General features: G+C 33.9%; 1 protein-coding gene across 2 annotated transcripts in view; it reads left to right on the top strand.

The window, feature by feature from the left end:
* The first annotated feature begins 14657 nt into the window (after positions 1 to 14657).
* The window catches only part of LOC132144586 (bcl-2-modifying factor-like), a 15288-nt gene continuing 9356 nt past the window's right edge, over positions 14658 to 20589 (top strand). The window contains exons 1-3 of one of the 2 annotated variants that reach the window (XM_059555150.1): positions 14658 to 14769; positions 16795 to 16970; positions 17716 to 17891. In XM_059555150.1, coding sequence (XP_059411133.1) covers positions 16811 to 16970; positions 17716 to 17891 — 336 coding nt within the window. In that variant the 5' untranslated portion in view covers positions 14658 to 14769; positions 16795 to 16810. Of the gene's footprint in view, positions 14815 to 16794; positions 16971 to 17715; positions 17892 to 20589 lie in introns of both variants that reach the window. The other variant, XM_059555149.1, reaches the window with a different exon arrangement.

The following is a 20589-nucleotide window of genomic DNA, read 5'->3' as shown; positions in this document are numbered from 1 at the left end:
TGTTCATAGATGTGTTCATAATCTATAAAACTTTAAAGTTGTAAATATAACATTTACTGGAGTATGTTTTACAAGAAAAGAAAAAAAAACTACTTCAAGATTTCACATTTAATTCTATATTACTTGCTTTTTTCTTTATTTCTTTTCAATTTGCAAAATATTTTGCCTCATGTTGTTAAACGTTGTATTTGCATACTATTTTTGCCACAAATGTAGTTTACCTCAATTTTAAATTATTAAACTGTGTTTTTCACTTGTTTGCACACTTATTAAATGGTCAGTTTCTTGTTTTATTATACAGACGTTTAAAATTCTGATAGAGTACAATGATGTTTGGTAATAAAGATGTGCTTATTTTCATTTCCTGTCTGTACTAATCTGCGTAGAATAAATAATAAACATGGTCGATCAGTAAATTTACCTTTTAATTCTATAGTACATTAAAACTCAAGTGCGTTTGTACTTTTACCCGTGTTATTTTAGAGTCATTTACAGTATCATAGTTTTTGTAAATATTTCAAATTAGATATTATTTTAATATTTTCTGCTTTTAGTTATAGTACTTTTGTTGTTTTTATTTATTTATTCATTTATTTATTTATTTTAGTACTTCAGGATGAACCAAATGGTGATGAGAAATGTTGCACTTTATTATTATTATTATTTATTTATTTATTTGTTTGTTTGTTCTTATGGTATGGCGTTAACTGTAATATCCCAGATTTTTACTCAAATAAAATGTAAAACGACTGCTTTTATTATTACTATGGTATCTGTACTTTTACTCCAGCACTTGATCTGTTCAGTTTTTCTCCAGGTGTTTGTGTTCACAGTGGGACTATTAAATACATCATTTGGCGATGATCTTTTGTGTTTATATGTGTGTGTGTGTGTGTGTGTGTGTGTGTGTGTGTGTGTGTGTGTGTGTGTGTGTGTGTGTGTGTGTGTGTGTGTGTGTGTGTGTGTGTGTGTGTGTGTGTGTGAGTGTTTTCTGTGTTTGGACTCTAGCGTGGTGTCAAGACTGGGCCTGTCTCCTCCTAACAGTGTTGACCAATAATGTGCAGATTAAATATTGATGGTGGCAGATACATGTTTAGTAGCTGGACTAAAGCCGGACACCAGATCTGATCCGATCCGCTCCGGCTGGAGTAATGAGCATCTGTTGAGAGACGCTCTCACGGGGCCGCAGGAGCGATACAGAGCTCATGTCAACTCACTTCAGACATTCACAGAGAAATAACCCTTAAATAAGCTTCGGCAGAGATACTAAACATGCATGAATATGAGTTAGAACCAAAAGAGTAGGTCACCCAAAGATGAACATTTGCTGAAAATGTGCTCACTCTCAGGCCATCAGAGATCAGGATGAAGAGTGTTTCTTCATCAGGTTTGTAGAAATGTAGCATTGCATCAGTGTCTCATCAATGGATGCTCTGCAGTGAATGGGTGCCGTCAGAATGAGAGCTGATAAAAACATCACAATAATCCACAGCACTCCAGTCCATCAGTTAACATCTGGAGAAGACAAAACCTGAAACAAATCCAGCATTAAGATGATTTTAACTCAAATACATTGAGTCTATAATCCATAATAACACAAAAGATGTTCTGGTCTGAATCAGGAGAGAAATGTGCACAGATCAAGCACTGTTTTAAACAAAACAAAAACATCTTAATGCTGGATGTGTTTCATCTTTTGTCTTCTCCAGATGTTCACTGATGGACTGGAGTGCTGTGGATTATTGTGATGTTTTATCAGACTCTCATTCTGACGGCACCCATTCACTGCAGAGCATCCATTGATGAGACACTGATGCAGTGCTACATTTCTACAAACCTGATGAAGAAACAAAAACCATCCACATACATCTTGAGTAAATTCCCAGTACATTTTCAAGTTTGGCTGATCTTTTTATTTCATTTAATAATGATTGGTTAGTTGTAGCATTAGTAAAGCATTAGTATTCTGTTGTACAGTTGTAATTTTAGTTTGTTTGACTCCACTGGACCTTCGTGATGGACGGTCCTCTCTGGTGGTCCATTGTTGAAACTCAGCGGGGTGTTCGACACCTTTCATGTTCACACAATACACTCAAAAGTGTCTTTTTAATGGAGGTTGATGGGTCAAAACACACACACACACACACACACACACACACACACACACACACACACACAAACACACACACACACACACACACACACCCCACTGTGCATCTGAGCTTTTAAACTCTTCAGGCTTCAAAGCATCACACTTTCATCTTAGTACTTTTAAACTCAGTTGCTATTGCAGTAGAAAGCTTAAAATAGCATTTTCTTGTAAAAAAAAAAGTACTCCAATAATCTTTGTTTCATTATATATATATATATATATATATATATATATATATATATATATATATATATATATATATATATATATATATATATATATATATATAAAACGTATGTCAAATCCAAAAGTCACAATTTGTGTACATAAATAACAAATTATTTTGTTAATACTGAAATCGTTTTATTTACCTTTTTCATAAACAATGGTTTTTCATATTATGTTTTTTGTTTATTTGTCTGTTTGTTTTTAATAAACATTACGGATTTTGATTTTCATATTTTAAGATTTAAGGTATGTGTCAAGAGTAAAACTTGAGTGAAAAATGACTTGAATTCATATTTAGTTGGTATGACTTTTTAATATATTTCATATTTTTTATATATTTTTGGGGGGAAAAAACTTTCACTAAAATATTATATTATATTATATTATAATTTTTTTATATTATCTTATATTATATCCAACAATATATTTTTAAGTGTATTATTTACATTTCCTAAGTTGTCTAATGTAGTCTTTGATCAAAAAGCTACCAAAAAACTATTGCTTAATGCTGTATTTGCATTAAAGTGTTTTAATGCAAATACTTAAATACTTTTGCTTAAAGTGTTTTGTAATTCAGTGCTTGTTTGTGAGCGTTTAGGATGATTAAAGTGGGAAAAGCTGGAAATCAGATGGATTTCAAACCTGTAAATCCAGTTCTGACTCTCTGAGTTCAGAATAACAAAGGACCGAACAATGGCTGGCAATTAGTGCTGCAGCGTTAGGATCAGAACATGACAGAACAAGTCAGACTGGAAATACTGCAGAATTAAGATCCTCTACATCACAGATGTGCGTCAGGAGACTGAGTGAACAAACACATTCAAGTATGTCAGTGAGAGACTGAGGTCAGAGCCCCGACCTTTGACCTGCATCAGCTGAAACACAAACACTTGATTCAGGAGGAGATGCACATTCAAGTGCGTAATTTCAGTCAGTTTGAGGTCAATGATAACTGACCATTTCCCTGGACATTGAGAACAGAGCCCTGCATTTCAGCCCAAACTTATTTACTCCTCTAGGGCCGGGCTACGGGCCAATATTCATGTCATATCTCTTTGATACACAATTAAAGTTTTTCTTAATATTTTGAATAAAATTGTATTTTTATATTTTATGTTTTGACTTTCAGTTTAGTTTTAGAAATTTTGTTATGCTTTTGTATTTTTTTAAATAAAAAATGAAAGTTGTTTGTGTGTGTATATATATATATATATATAGTACCATGGTTTTTATTGAAATTATAATAGACTAGAACATATATAATGAATTTTCATATAAAAAAATCTGTATTTATTTATTTATTGCTATTCATTGCATTTTTTTTGTAGTAAATTGCTTTTAATTAAATTTTAATTTTTGTTTATTTGTTTTATTTGCATTGCATTATGTTGCTTTAATTTTTTTTATTAATTAAATTAATTTTGTATTTTTTACCATATATGTATTTTAGTTTTTATTGCATTGCTTTTCTTTTTTAAGTTATCTTTAGTTTAGTTTAGTTTAGTTTAGTTTAGTTTCGTTTAGTTTCGTTTTCAGTTTAGTTTCGTTTAGTTTAGTTTAGTTTAGTTTAGTTTAGTTTCGTTTTCAGTTTAGTTTAGTTTAGTTTAGTTTAGTTTAGTTTAGTTTAGTTTAGTTTAGTTTCGTTTTCAGTTTAGTTTCGTTTAGTTTAGTTTAGTTTAGTTTAGTTTCGTTTAGTTTAGTTTAGTTTAGTTTAGTTTCGTTTTCAGTTTAGTTTAGTTTAGTTTAGTTTAGTTTAGTTTAGTTTAGTTTAGTTTAGTTTAGTTTAGTTTCGTTTCGTTTAGTTTAGTTTCGTTTTCAGTTTAGTTTAGTTTAGTTTAGTTTACAGATTAGTTTAGTTTAATTTTCAGTTTAGTGTAGTGTAGTTTAGTTTAGTTTATTTTTCAGTTTAGTTTAGTTTAGTTTAGTTTAGTTTAGTTTAGTTTAGTTTAGTTTAGTTTAGTTTAGTTTAGTTTAGTTTAGTTTAGTTTAGTTAAGTGTAGTGTAGTGTAGTGTAGTTTAGTTTAGTTTAGTTTCGTTTTCAGTTTAGTTTAGTTTAGTTTAGTTTACAGATTAGTTTAGTTTAATTTTCAGTTTGGTGTAGTGTAGTTTAGTTTATTTTTCAGTTTAGTTTAGGTTAGTTTAGTTTAGTTTACTTTTCAGTTTAGTTTAGTTTAGTTTAGTTTAGTTTAGTTTAGTTTAGTTTAGTTTAGTTTAGTTTGGTTTAGTTTAGTTTAGTTTAGTTTAGTTTAGTTTAGCGTAGTGTAGTTTAGTTTAGTTTAGTTTTCAGTTTAGTTTAGTTTAGTTTTTAGTTTAGTTTAGTTTAGTTTAGTTCAGTTCAGTTCAGTTCAGTTCAGTTCAGTACAGTTTAGTTTAGTTTAGTTTAGTTTAGTTTAGTTTAGTTTAGTTTCGTTTAGTTTCGTTTTCAGTTTAGATTAGTTTAGTTTAGTTTAGTTTTCAGTTTAGTTTAGTTTACAGATTAGTTTCGTTTCGTTTTCAGTTTAGTTTAGTTTAGTTTACAGATTAGTTTAGTTTAATTTTCAGTTTAGTGTAGTGTAGTTTAGTTCAGTTTAGTTTATTTTTTAGTTTAGTTTAGTTTAGTTTAGTTTAGTTTAGTTTAGTTTAGTTTACTTTTCAGTTTAGTTTAGTTTAGTTTAGTTTAGTTTAGTTTAGTTTAGTTTAGTTTAGTTTAGTTTAGCGTAGTGTAGTTTAGTTTAGTTTAGTTTAGTTTAGTTTAGTTTAGTTTTCAGTTTAGTTTAGTTTAGTTTAGTTTAGTTTAGTTTAGTTTAGTTTAGTTTAGTTCAGTACAGTTTAGTTTAGTTTAGTTTAGTCTTTAGTTTAGTGTTAAGTTTAGTTTAGTTTAGTTTAGTTTAGCGTAGTGTAGTGTAGTTTAGTTTAGTTTAGTTTAGTTTAGTTTAGTTTAGTTTTCAGTTTAGTTTAGTTTAGTTTAGTTTAGTTTAGTTTAGTTTAGTTCAGTTCAGTTCAGTACAGTACAGTTTAGTTTACTTTTTAGTTTAGTTTAGTCTTTAGTTTAGTGTTAAGTTTAGTTTTCAGTTTAGTTTAGTTTAGTTTTAAATTTTGAATTTTAAATTTTTAGTTTAGTTTAGTTTAGTTTAGTTCAGTTTACTTTTTAGTTTAGTTTAGTCTTTAGTTTAGTGTTTAGTTTAGTTTTTAGTTTAGTTGTTTAGTTTAGTTTAGTTTAGTTTAGTATTTAATCTGTAGTTTTCAGTTTAGTTTTCAGTTTAGTTTAGTTGTAAAATTTTTATATTTTATTTTTTATTTTTAGTTCAGTTCAGTTCAGTTCAGTTCAGTTCAGTTCAGTTTAGTTTAGTTTAGTTTAGTTTAGTTTAGTTTAGTTCAGTTCAGTTTAGTTTAGTTAATCATGTTTAACCTGAATTTTGAATTCTGCATTGCACTGCACTGTGATGTGTTTTAGGGTTGCAGTGCATCAATCCAAACAAAAAGCATCACGTCATTGAGTATTTCTGACATGTTCATAATGTGCTGCTTTGGACTGAACAGATTTGGTGCAGAACACCTGAGACCACTGTAATCAGTGCTGGTCTGCACGTAATCTCAGAGTGTGTGAAACGGCGTGTGTTTTCCAGACAGTCTCTGCTCTTCTGTCTGGCGTTCTGTTACCTGCACAGATCAGGTGTCATTGCTTTAATAAGAGAGACGGACAGATCTCCAGCCGCTATCTGTCTGTCTGTGTGCTTGTGGCCGCGGTCACAGACCCACATGACCCTCCTCTCGCCCGCTTCAATAATTCACACGCTTCACCTGAGATGACTGACAGCCGCGTGTTTGTCCCGGTCTGATCCGCTCATGACGGCTGTGTTTATGTGTGACCGGCTCAGAGTGGACAGGGTTATTTTACAGTTATTTAAATAATATTATAATTTTGAATTAACATTTTAGTTTTATATTTCAAGTCTTTTTTATATGTTTGATTCAGTTTTATTAATTTTCTCAAGTGCTTTTATTTATTTGTTTGTTTATTAATCAGGTTTATTTTTTTTCTTTATTGATTTTAGTGCTTCAGCTAAAACTTAATTTAGTAATTTGCCAAGGCAAAATTTCTTGTTTCATTTTTAGTAAATTTGTTATGTGCCTTTTTAAGTTAAATTTATTTTATTTCAGTTTTAATTTTATTTCAGTTTTAGTTTTTCTTCCTTTTTTATTTCCATTAGTAATATTAACTACTTCCACTTACACTTTTTTTTTGTGAACAATTATAACCCTGATATTTAGATCATATGCATCATTTTATAAATCTCAAGTTCTGTTTCTGTTATTTATGTGACTATTTTTGTTGTGATCAAATTTATCTGTGCTATTATTTCTAGTAATTAAATTTATGTTAATATTTAATAAAGTAAAGTCAATAGTATGAAACAAGAATATCCAGACTTGTTTTCTGAAAAAAATGTGAGTGGTGTGTGTGTGTAACATAAAAAACTCATTTGCATAATTGATATACATTAATATGTTTTTAAAAATGCAATGATGTAAAATGCATGATTAATATTCATAATGTGATAATTGTAACATGCTTCACACATCTACGACATCTTTTAATAAGCAAACACACCAGATCTGTGTGTGTGTGTGTGTGTGTGTGTGTGTGTGTGTGTGTGTGTGTGTGATTCTATTTCTGTGATATCTTCACTGAAATCCCTCTTTTTCACACCCAGATCCCAGTGTTTCCACGCTTTCACAGAGGATGAGAGTCTAAAGAGAGTCACAGACAGCACAAGGCTGATCTCAGGTCAGTGTGTCTCTGCTCTTCTGCCACTCCTGATGCGCTCGTGCGGTTGCTATTGAGCTCATCCAATTAGAAGAGCCGAAAAACCCTTGACTGGTCTCCAGGCAGGATTCATGCGCTCAGTGTTTTCGTAGGAACTGAGGAACTGTGAGTGTGTGTGTGTGTGTGTGTGTGTGTGTGTGTGTGTGTGTGTGTGTGTGTGTGTGTGTGTGTGTGTGTGTGTGAACCTTTGGTATGATGGGAACCGAAGAACGTGTGTCACAACCACATTAAAACTTCTTGTTTTGTTTTAATGTTGTTCTTTTTTTGTTGTTTTTTTTTTTTTTTTTGCTGTGCATTACATTTTTTATGCATTTTATTTCATTGCATTGCATTGTTTTGTGTTTTATTTTTTATTTTATTTATTGTTTGTTTGTTTTGTTTTTTTGTATTTTATTGCATTGCATTGTTTTGTGTTTAACTTTTTATTTTATTTTATTTTATTTTATTGTTTGTTTGCATTTGTGTTTTTTTGTTTTTGTATTTTATTTTATAGCATTGCATTGTTTTTTGTTTTGTTTTTATATTTTATTTTATTTATTGTGTTTTATTGTATTTTATTGCATTGTATTGCTTTATTTGTCATTTCATTTTTTTAATTAATTTAATTTATTTTTATATTATTTCACTTTTGTATTGTTATTTTAGTTAATGTCACTGCATTGCATTGTATTTTTTTCACATTTTATTTTATTTTCATTTATTGCATTGCATGTTTTATTTTTTATTTGCAATTTAACGCCAATAAAGCACGTTGTATCAAATTAATTGAATCCTAAGACAGAGTTCAAAGGGTGCACAAGCTGTAGAGGAAGTGGAGCATGTGACTGTGCAGCCGAGTGTGTGAGTTCTCTCTTCTCTTCCTCTTCTCTCTCTCTGTGGTTTCTGATGCAATCATGAATGATGTGTATAGCCTTATCTGACAGCACGACCTGCAAAGAAACCGTGTTTACATATGCTGTCATCCCCCGTCACGCTGAACCAATGATGGAGCTGTTGCCATCACAACAGACGGCTTTATTTCAGTCTATGGCCTGCTATTGCCATAGAAACAGAGTTAGTTCAGTGAAAAAAGGCCCATGAATGATTCAACACAGTTCCAGCTCAATACAGCATTCATGATCCTCCACATCTGTGATATTTCTTATTATGTTTACATCAACGAATTGGAAGAATTGGCTAAAAACACATCGCTTCCATCTTTATTTGAACCTCTATCTCTAATACTCTCTATTCTAATTCTATTCTTAAAAAGCAACAAAACCAAGAAAAATACAAGCTTCTCTAATCTTTTTGTATTCAATTATACAATTGAGGAAAGCAAGAAAAAAAGGCATCTAACACTAGCTTGATCAATTGTTTTCTATTTCTATCTGTTATAATTTTATATATTATATAATAAAAACCTTGCTACGTGTACTGTGTTAAGCTAACTGAGACCTGTTAAAGCACTTGTGTTTTATCATGGTTGTTTTTGATTGCTTCTCTTGTCCTCATTTGTGTCACTTTGGATAAAAGTGTCTGCTTTTGACTAAATGTAAATATTTCAAAGTCTGTTTCTAAATGTGGTTAATTTTGCTAACCACATTGCACTACATTTAATTTTCATTAATTATTTTAAACAATGTATGTAGAGGTGTGCACTTGTTATTTATAACATTATTTTTGTTTTATTTTATTTTATTTTGTTATTTTTGTATTTTATCGCATTGAATTTCTATTTTATTTTTGCATTTTTATTAGATTTTTCTATTATTTGATTTTGTAGCATTTTATTTTAACACATTTCAAAAAGCATTGCATTGAGTTGAATTTTTGCATGTTTCAATGCATTCAATTGCATTTTATTTAATTAATTAAATTGTATTATATTATTTTATGTAGAGGTGTGTAGATGTTATTTATAAAAAAAAAATCTCATTTTGTTTTGTTTTATTTTTTTATGTTCACATTTTAGTTTCTTGCATTGTTTATGTTCTATTATTTGATTTGATCACATTTTAAAATGCATTGCATTGCATTTTTTTCTTTTCTTTATTTAAACAATAGTGTGTGCACAACAAACTGAATTTTCAAAAACATATATTCTGTATATTTCAAGATTTTAAATGTGGTCAACTTTGTTCTACAGTTTTGTTTTAATCCTGGGAAACTTCCTCTTCTATTATCTGCTTCAGTCGTGTGTAAAAGCATCATTAAAGATGTAAATGTGTCCGTGTCTCTCGTGATGGTAACCTCTGATCGTTTAAAGCTCATCAGGATCTGATGTAAACACTGAGTGATTGATCAAACACTGTAGCTGATGTAGAGGAGTCTGTCTGTGTTTGTTCAGCTGTCTGCCGCTGTGCTGCTATTTCATCTGATGCTTATGAATTTATGATTGTGAAGAGATTGATTAGAGGTCTGTAACAGATGCATGTACGGTGGCTCCATTGAGATGATCACATGCACTTATTACACTTCTACAGTCTCAGTTATAAATGACTGTAATATCACTGATGAATGATGACAGATTAGTGCTGAATGAGTCTGAGATGTGAGGATGGACTTTGATTTGAGGTGAGAAACAATCGGGAAATCACCTGGAACATCCTGACGTGTGTGTGTGTGTGTGTGTGTGTGTGTGTGTGTGTGTGTGTCTGTGTGTGTGTGTGTGTGTCTGTGTGTGTGTGTGTCTGTGTGTGTGTGTGTGTGTGTGTGTGTGTGTGTGTGTGTGTGTGTGTGTGTGTGTGTGTGTGTGTTCTATAGAGATCTGTATCTGTGTCCCGAGCATGAACTTGATCACAGCCTGATGTTTTGGCAGGACTTTAGCAAACTCCATGTGAACTCTGGAGTTAACCCCTTCAGGAGAGAGAACAGGAGTAAGATTTCACTATGTGTGTGTGTGTGTGTGTGTGTGTGTGTGTGTGTCTGTATGTGTGTGTGTGTGTGTGTGTGAGAGAGAGAGAGAGTGTATGTGTGTGTGTGTGTGTGTGTGTGTGTGTGTGTGTGTGTATGTGTGTGTGTGTGTGTGTGTGTGTGTGTCTGTATGTGTGTGTGTGTGTGTGTGTGTGTGTGTCTGTATGTGTGTGTGTGTGTGTGTGTGTGTGTCTGTATGTGTGTGTGTGTGTGTGTGTGTGTGTGTGTGTGTGTGAGAGAGAGAGAGTGTATGTGTGTGTGTGTGTGTCTGTGTGTGTGTGTGAGAGAGAGAGAGTGTATGTGTGTGTGTGTGTGTGTGTGTGTGTGTGTGTGTGTGTGTGTGTGTGTGTGTGTGTCTGTATGTGTGTGTGTGTGTGTGTGAGAGAGAGAGAGTGTATGTGTGTGTGTGTGTGTGTGTGTGTGTGTGTGTGTGTGTGTGTGTGTGTGTGTGTGTGTGTGTGTGTGTGTGTGTGAGAGAGAGAGTGTTTGTGTGTGTGTGTGTGTGTGTGTGAGAGAGAGAGTGTATGTGTGTGTGTGTGTGTGTGTGTGTGTGTGTGAGAGAGAGAGAGAGAGAGAGAGAGTGTATGTGTGTGTGTGTGTGTGTGTGTGTATGTGTATGTGTGTGTGTGTGTGTGTGTGTGTGTGTGTGTGTGTGTGTGTGTGTGTCTGTATGTGTGTGTGTGTGTGTGTGTGTGTGTGTGTGTGTGTGTGTGTGTGTGTGTGTGTGTGTGTGTGTGTGTGCGCGAGTGTGTGTGTGTGTGTGTGTGTGTGTGTGTGTGTGTGTGTGTGTGTGTGTGTGTGTGTGTGTGTGTGTGTGTGTGTGTGTGTGTGTGGAGGACTGCAGTAAAAGAGGTAATATCATATGGTTCTTGCACAAACTGAATTTTAGTTCTTTAAATAGCATCTCTGAGTTTGTCGTGTGTAACGGCGAGTTCTGCTTAGTCATGAATGCTTAGTTAATGAGACCACAGCCCACGGATAATAATTATAAACTATATAAAATATTTACATTTATTAACTTATCTAATTCAAATGAGAATGATGCAAGCATAAATTATAACTAAATAGATATAGTACTGCTGTAACTTACCATCGCGTAAGTTTTTAAGTTGAAGAGAATTTTATGGAAAATATATATTTATACATTTCTTTGTTTGCTATGCATTGCTTTTTTAATTTTATTGCATTTTAACGCACTGCTTGAGTTTAAATTTTTATATATATATATATTTATTTAATTTATTTTTGTTATTTTATTTTCTATGGGTTTTGTATTTTATTGCATTACTTTACATTTATTGATTTATTTAATGTTGTGCTTTTATGTGAATTTATTGCCACTCGTCACACAAATGTAGGCCTGCATTTAAGATTTATGTATGTATGCATTTATTTCTATTTGTTAATATAATTTGTCTTTTCAAAATGTATGATTAAACACATAAAACCTTTTTTTTTATCTTCAAACTGTTGCTTCCAGCTAAAATATGCATCCATAATCCATAATTTAATCGCTGCTTGATCTCCTGATTCAGACCACAACACTTTTTCACTGGAGGAAGTGTTATTATGGATTATTTGAGTTAAAAACATCTTAATGCTGGATTTGTTTCAGGTTTTGTCTTCTCCAGATGTTCACTGATGGACTGGAGTGCTGTGGATTATTGTGATGTTTTTATCAGACTCTCATTCTGACGGCACCCATTCACTGCAGAGCATCCATTGATGAGACACTGATGCAATGCTACATTTCTCCAAACCTGATGAAGACACAAACTCATCCTGATGACCTGAGAGTGAGCACATTTTCAGCACATTGTCATTTTTGGATGAACTGTTGCTTTAATGGCGCTCTGTATCTGAGCTCAGAGTAATAACACTGTCCTCCGGCTGCTGTTTGGGTTTGTATTTGGTCTGTTCAAACACAGCTGATGCAGTGGTATGTCCCGGCCGCTTCGGGGCAGCTGATGGGTGTTGTATCTCCACCCTCTGGGAGTTTGGACTGATCAATAAACACTTGGACAGCTGGGTCGCACGATGACCCCACATTCCCTCACACCGCAGCAATTACAGCAGCGCACAGACTCACTGCCAAATGAATATTTCATTAGACTTCAGCATGTGTTCAGAAAGAGAGTTTGCACAGTGTTTGTTATCAGAATCAAGATTACATTGGTCTGGCCAGATAGAAAACCAAACAAACCTGCCTTAACAACCACCAAAACAAACACTCGTCTGCTTTACACAGGCCAAACCAGGCGATCGCTCAAATATATAAAGTTACCTTTACCTGCGCTTCAATGAGTGACGTGTTTTAGCAACAAAACAACTCTGGCGTCACATGTCTGGATTACACACACTACATCACAATATGATTGTTGGTACGTTCACAAAATATTGACATTGCATATAAAGTTCCCATGCATTTGGATTAGACCGTTTATGTAATGCATATTTGTCAGTCACACATAAATCAAACAGAAACTCATTTCTCTAATAGTACTAGTAAACTGATTTTTTTTTTAATACAGCCAGGTTTATATTTCAGATTGTTTCAATTGCATAAAGTTTAACTTATTAAATATTGCTTGTTTCATAGCTAGTCATATTTTAACCATATTTCTTTTTCACATTGATTTTAAGCTGTTTGAATAAGTACATTTTTTATCAAATAAATGTAAATAGTTAATTATTAGCAGTATTTACTTAATCATTAATCAATTTGGAGAGCGGAAATCTGACCTGTTTTGTTAATATAACTGAAAAATATAAATACTCTTTATTATTATATTATAATTAATTATATTTAATATAAATTATAAATTGATAAAACAATTAATATTTATAGTTATAAATTAATAAATAGAGAAACCTTAAGTTTAATTAAGGGTCAGGACATTTTCAGCAATTTTTTTTTTTTTTTCGGGTGAACTGTTCCTTTAAGATTCATTAACTCTTTCAGTCTTTTTTTTACAAACACTTTACAAGAGTGGGTTTTACTGATGTATTTTATGTCATAGAATAAACTTTTGAACCAGTAATTGAATCAAAACCCATTGCAACTTGTTTCTCAGTTTCAGCCTACAGTTATACATCATCTATAAGAGTCATTTTCATACTGATGAGAAATAAATCATTATCTATTTCCTGCAACAGACAGAGCAGATAAATGAGAAAACCTTCCTCGTGTATTTTCACATGACACTTTCAAAGACACGCAGCAGTACTTTACAAGCATCATTACACTTGTCTTGTGATGGGAAAATAAATGCTATGAAAATATCTATCTATACGTCAGAACATCTACAAGAAAAACTGGTGCATTTCCGCCATTGAAAAGCTGCCTTTTCAGCTCTATTACTGTGTATGAGTAGAGTAGAAACCCCCTGTTATGAAGTTGGTTTTCTAAGTAACTCAGCTTGTGGGGTAGTTTTTTCCGGTGTCGTAAAATCACCCAGTCTTTCTGTTTGACTGAAACATCATGTGATGAATTCACAGCAGAGAAACCACAAACACTACAGCTGGGGGAATTTCCCATCCACGTGTGTGAATACAGCACAGCAGGGCGGGACCAAAACAAACGCTCTGATTGGCCGCAAGACACATGATTGACAGTCTTAAAGGCACAGGCGCAGAATCATCCTGAATGATAATACACAGTATGCCAGGAATGCATTTATTCTCAGTAAATCTGAAGTGTTCAATGCAACTATTTGTGCTATTCTTCTTTCTAAGATTTGTTGAGTTTATAGTCTCCACGTTAGATTATGAATTCGGTCAGTAAAGTAATTAAACGGGCCATTTGTGAAAAACGCATGACAATAGCGCTGCACACAAAAGCACAGCAGGACGGTGATCCTGAACACAGTCTACAGTGACATGACCTCAGTTTGTATTTTAACACCGTTTCTCTAAAATAACACCTTCGTGGCAGGTGTTAAATTAAGCAATACGCCGATTCATGAGTAAATTAGCTTGTTAATGCTTACTGATGATGTCTTGTTGAATTTTTCAGTATTGAATTGTGCATTCAAATATTTTTGTATTACAGTAGTACATAATTGATCTCACGTTTTAAATCCTTTACACTCAAATTAATTTTTCATGTACTTAATTTATTTATTATTATTATTGTTTTTAAGTACCAAGCAAGCAAGCAATGAATAAATAAAACATTTATTTATTTATTTATTTATTTATTTATTTATTCATTCATTCATTCATTCATTCATCAATCAGAAATAGTTCAAATTATCCTATCATCGTGATACACTTGCTCTTGATTTAATCCTAAATTAAACCTATTTTGGCCAAGTTGTGTCTAAAACCATCACGTCATTACAGCCTCTTAATTTAAATGCTCCTGTCCCTTTTAGAGAGAGAGAGAGAGAGCGTGTGTGTGTGTGTGTGTGTGTGTGTGGGTGGGTGGGTGAGCGTGTGTGTGTGTGTGGGTGAGCGAGTGTGTGTGTGTGTGTGTGTGTGCGCGTGCGTGCGTGCGTGTGTGTGCGTGACGTCCGCACGGGGGGCGTGGCCTCGCCGCTCGAACACGGGAGCGAGCTCAGCGTCGCCGACAGCAGAATGAAGAGAGCCGACGAGGAGCGCGCACCGCACGAGCGAGCAGCTGATATTTCTTAACTTCACTTCACTTAAACATTTTTATTACGCTGGAAAAGATACAAACACACAGGTAAGACGCGTTTACTCATCATGAAGTTCGTCAGAAGGAGGCACGGTGAGGGAAATGCCATAATATTTGTTTTATTATGAATTTATTCTGTTTTAATATTCACTGAGTGTAAATACAGTATCGCGTGTTGTTATTAAATGTGTTTGTGTAGACACTCGTGTTTATTGAGAATATTTACTGTGAGCTTTCATGTTAAAGAGTGTCTTATATAAACAAAGCTTCATTAAGCAATAAAAATCACTGAAGATGTTATTGTTGTCTAAACCGGCACACTGGCGCTGTTTCAAAACCTAGTGAGCTGCCTACATAGACAGCAGCGTTTGGATCTAACTGGTTTAAGTCTATGAGGAAACTGCTGCTGTCTATGAAGACGCACATTAGGATTTGAGACACAGCCCTTGTAATCCTCATAGTGCGTTTAGAAAATCACATCTCAAATCTGATTTGCATTAATAATGGCTGTCTAAAGTGCTGGAGACAAGTGTCATAAACACTTTATTATCCCTGTCAGTGTGTTTCATGGGTATTCTACGTGATTTCTATTGTCTAAATAACTGTTTATGATAAGATAACAATGTTGTTGTTGAACTACTGAAATGCAATTACGATATGGAGATGAGAACTATAATAATAGGAGAGCAATACATGTGGATATTGATGATGGAAAGATGAAGAAGTGAACATCTAAACACTGGTTACAGTCACTCATTTCTCATTTCTTTTGGACTGTAGTTTGTTTTTATCAAGAAGTCATGCAGTTTTTAAAGCAAGGCAGTTTAGCCAAGCTGTGCTGGATAGTGTGTGTGTTTTGTGGTGTTCAGGCTGGTTTGTGTGTGTTTGTGTGTGTGTGTGTGTGTGTGTGTGTGTGTGTGTGTGTGTGTGTGTGTGTTTGTGTGTGTGTGTGTGTGTGTTTTGTGGTGTTCAGGCTGGTTTGTGTGTGTGTGTGTGTGTGTGTGTGTGTGTGTGTGTGTGTGTGTGTGTGTGTGTGTTTGTGTGTGTGTGTGTTTTCTCACTGGGTCAGTAGTGCTACAGAAGCTCAATGGGAGGCGTCAGCACAAAGCAAATCACTCCACCATCACTGCAACCCTTAGACGCCTTCAAGTCGAAATTTATTGGCCAAGTTTGATTGCTCTTATGGAAATAGGTCTTAAATACACCATACAGTACAGGGAAGTATACTACAGATAAAACACAGCATGCAAAACAATTATGCATTTATGTATGTTTTTATGCATGCATTTATTTATGCATTTATACATGCATTTATTTATATTTTTATGCATGCATTTATACATGCATTTATTTATGTTTTTATGCATGCATTTATGGATGCATTTATTTATGTTTTTATGCATGCATTTATACATGCACTTATTTGTGCATTTATACATGCATTTATGCATGCATTTATTTATGTTTTTATGCATGCATTTATGCATGGATATTTGCTCTTTTTATACCATGATATTTACATTATTGAAGAGTAAATACACATTTCTAAGCTAAATAAAGCATTTTCTCAAGTGCAGAAATGCATGGTATGTTTTGTTAGTAGTGGTAGATGTGAAACTATGGTTTGTTGTTGAGAGTCTCTTGTGGGTTAGTTTTGGTAACATTGTTAGAAGTTTTTTCTTTTTCTTTAAGAGTTCAGATGGAGATGAATTAGCAAGGCCAGGGTGATTTTGGACTGATTCCACCCGGCGCTCATGAATGGATTGTCGTTTGTGTGTTAGTGTGTGTGTCTGCAGCAGTAGAGGGAGCTGCGTGTTGCTCTGCTTTTTGCAGCATAATTTTTTCATTGAGGAAATCAAATGCGATAGTTCGCGGTGTGTGACACATGTTTCTGTAACATAAACACACACACACACACACAACACACTCACTTCTGAACACCACACTTCCGAATGATGAGACACTCTATGGCCTGAGAGAAAGCTGAGTAATACTCATAAGTGTCATGAAGGGTTTATTGGAAACTTGTGTTGTTGTGTTAGTGTGACGTGTTTGCTCTGCTCTTGTGTTCAGGTGAGGAGCTCGTCTGATGGATGAGGATGAGGATGATGTGCACAGGAAGGGTCTACGGCCCTGGCCTTCCTCCCAGGTTCAGTTAAAGCAGACAGAGACAGCCGGGAGACCCCCTGCATCACCCAGCGTAATGCTGCCCTGCCCAGTGCATGTGGAGCACACACGCTTCTTCTACGGTAAGCCACTGAATCTCTAGATGAGTGTGTGTTTCTCTCTCGCTGTCGTGTATTCCTGACCTCAGCGGCTTCATTACCTGTGTGTGTAACCAGTCACTTTGCAATGCAAACCATGCATCGCTTACTGTAGAATCAGTGCTGGTGGAAAAAGTCACTAAAGCATGATGCATGCACTGAAAACGTCTGTCAAATGAATATCGATGCATAGTAATGATTTTCAAGGTATATTTTTTTGGTTTTGTTTTTAAAGCCTTTTTTTTCAAATATATATATATATTTTTATTTTTTAAAACATTTTTTTTTTACAAATTCTGAAATTATTTTTTTTACAGGCTTTTTTAAAAATTACAAAAAAATTACAAAAAAAATATATATATATATTTTTCACTTTCAAAAATTGTACAGTATTTTACAGTATAATGACATCAAACTATTACAGTTTTTCACTGTATATAGTAAGTTATTTTACTGTTAAACATTTAATGTTTCTTTTTTACTGTAGCATCTTTACAGTGTTTTACCATTACTTTAGCATTTGTTTTACCGTAATACAAACATTTAAATTGCCCATGCAACTTGAAACTTAAGAAAGAAATATTAAATATTTCACAACATTAATCTTGATTGAGCAACTCAACTTGTAGGAATGCTTGCAGTTCCTTTTGGTGCCACTAGAGGTCCAGAAATGTTCAGTCTCTGCGCCTGGTGTCATCTCCAGTGCTCTGTACTCTTGTTTTCTGAACAGGTAGCGCAGGATTGTTGCTGCTGGCGCCGCCGAGCCGCTCTCGGCCTCCAGACGTGGTGCTCTGGCAGAACCTGCGGATGATGGAGCCGGCGGCGCGGCCCGAGCGGAGCATGGAGACCCTCATCGGACAGAAGCTCCAGCTGATCGGAGATCAGTTCTATCAGGAGCACATGATGGTGAGTCGTCTCGGGTCGGTCAGGAGATCCTGTGAACGTGTTTCTGTGCGCTGGATCATAATCACATTACGTCTTGCTTCAGCACTCGTTGACACAAAAGAGTTTTCAGTGTGTGGTGTTTGTTTTGGCCGCACTGTTTCCTGAATCTGGTCGAGTTGTTTGACCCCAAAGACACCGGAGCGACTCCTCGCTCTCACTTCCTGTTTACTGCGCTCTTTTCCTCCAGTGTGATAACTTCATAACACGCCAGTGTGTGTGTGTGTGTGCTCTTGTTTTTGTGTCATATCAAGACACAACTCTGTATAATGTCATGGGTATGACACAGGTATTACAAGGAGAGGGTGACTTATGAGGACATAACCCATGTCCCCATTTTTCAAAACGCTTATAAATCATACAGAATGAGTTTTTTTGAGAAAGTAAAAATGCACAAAGTTTCCTGTGAGGGTTAGGGTTAGGTGTAGGGTTGGTGTAGGGCCATAGAATATACAGTTTGTACAGTATAAAAACCATTACACCTATGGGATGCAAATGTACAAATGACAAAACACAACAAAATTACTAAAACATAAAAAACAGAAATTATCAAAAAAAAAATTATTAAATAATAAAAAATAATAGTTTCACAATATTATAGTAAACTAAAACCATTAAAAAACCTATTTGTTACTAGAAATAAAATTAATATTAACTGAAATAAAATATATTGCTATTTGATGTATTAAAATAGCTAAAACTGAAATAAAAATGTATAAAAATTATACAGGCATGTTTAAAAAAAAGTGATAATTTTTTTTTTTTTTTTATTATTATTATTATTTATTTATTTTTTATTCTTTTTCATTTTTTTTTTTACAGGACCTTGTTTTGCATGGGGCATGATTTTGAGAATCATGATGAAATACTAGGACTAAAAGTAAACCCCCGCAGGCTGTTGCCATCTGCTCTCCTTTCTTGGCTTCTCTAACTCATTATCTCTTCTTTTATTCTGTCTTTCTCTTCAACCTTGATTTATTTATCTTCTTGGTTGTGTAACTCCAGCTGGAGTTCAGTCTCAGTCGGCGCTCCTGGTTATTTTTGGATTTCATGTTGCTAATTATGTTATTTTCAAGCTCTAAAGCCTAGTTATGTGTTGAAAAAGGTACAAAACGGCTCGTTCCGAACCCTAGTGAGACGTCTCGTGGTCTAAAGCAATGAAACCTCGTAAGTCAATGCAGTCAATTCACAGCGAGTAGAGTTTGATGTTAACATGCTGCGAAGAAAAACACAAATACTGGGTTAAATACTCAATTTTATAAATAAATGCAACTATTCTATCAACTAATAAAATTGTATATAATTTAAAAATAAATAATTTTACTAAATTAAAATAAAATGTCAAAAAAATAATAAATGTATAAAGTTTGAAAACAAAATTATATAAAATAACATCAAAAAAATAATCTTCTGCAAATTCAAAATAATATAATATATATAAAAATATCAGTTTAAAATAATTATTCATTATAAGTTTAAAAAAAATATATAATAGTTGTCATAAAATAAATTATATACATTTAAAAAAATTGCATATAATTAAATATTTTTTTTAATGAATTTAAACATATATTTTCAAATAAAATAAGTATATAATACATACGCAATTCTACAATATTTATTTTCTAATACATTTAACATAATAATAATTTAATAATTGTAAGACATAAAAATATATACATTTTCAAAAAATAAAAGTATTTGAATTTTTTATATATATGAAATATTTTTTACATTTATCTTAATTATTACAATTTTCAAAAAGCAGGTTGTGAAAAAGTAGTTTCATACTATATTGTATATATACTATCATTTAATATGAACTGAAAGGCTGTTTTGACTGAAGTTTAGCTCTTTCCCGCGGCGCTGCTGTCTCTCTTTCTGTCACCGTTTGGACGATTGATGCAGGAATCTCTGATCATCACGTGCCTTCAGAGGCTCAGACAGGAGCTGCTCTGCTGACAGATGAATTACTGCAGGCTCTCGAGCTCGCTGAGGCCCTCGGGGGCCCGAGACATGACTGTATTCAGAGATTCATCAGCGCTGCTTCTGCTCATGTTGTGTTGTGTTGAGGCTTGAAGTCTACAGGAGTGCAGAAATAAATCAAGTGCACGTCTTTTTGAGATTGTTTTTTAAAGCTAAGGATCTTGGTCTGTCCAAGATATAGATATAGATATAAATGTAGCATTGCATCAGTGTCTCTGCAGTGAATGGGTGCCGTCAGAATGAGAGTCTGATAAAATCATAACAATAATCCACAGCACTCCAGTCCATCAGTGAACATCTGGAGAAGACAAAAGATGAAACACATCCAGCATTAAGATGTTTTTAACTCAAACACATAGAGTCTATAATCCATTATAACACTTCCTCCAGTGAAAACGTGTTCTGGTCTGAATCAGGAGAGAAATCTGCACAGATCAAGCAGCGTTTAAACAGCTCTAAACAAATGTGTGAGAGACAACAGCAGATGCACTTTGTCACTGGATGTGTGTGTGTGTGTGTGTGTGTGTGTGTGTGTGTGTGTGTGTGTGTGTGTGTGTGTGTGTGTGTGTGTGTGTGTGTGTGTGTGTGTGCAGCGTGTGTTTAGCAGAAATGCGGTGTGTAGCCGCTCCAGGGTAAAGGGGATGTGTTTCCTGTGAGACTCTCGAACAATGCTTTC

The sequence above is a fragment of the Carassius carassius genome, chromosome 8 (assembly GCF_963082965.1).
Source record: "Carassius carassius chromosome 8, fCarCar2.1, whole genome shotgun sequence".
In the NCBI taxonomy this organism is placed as follows: domain Eukaryota; kingdom Metazoa; phylum Chordata; class Actinopteri; order Cypriniformes; family Cyprinidae; genus Carassius; species Carassius carassius.
Note: the sequence above shows the minus strand (reverse complement) of the source record. Positions and strands in the feature narration are given on the sequence as shown.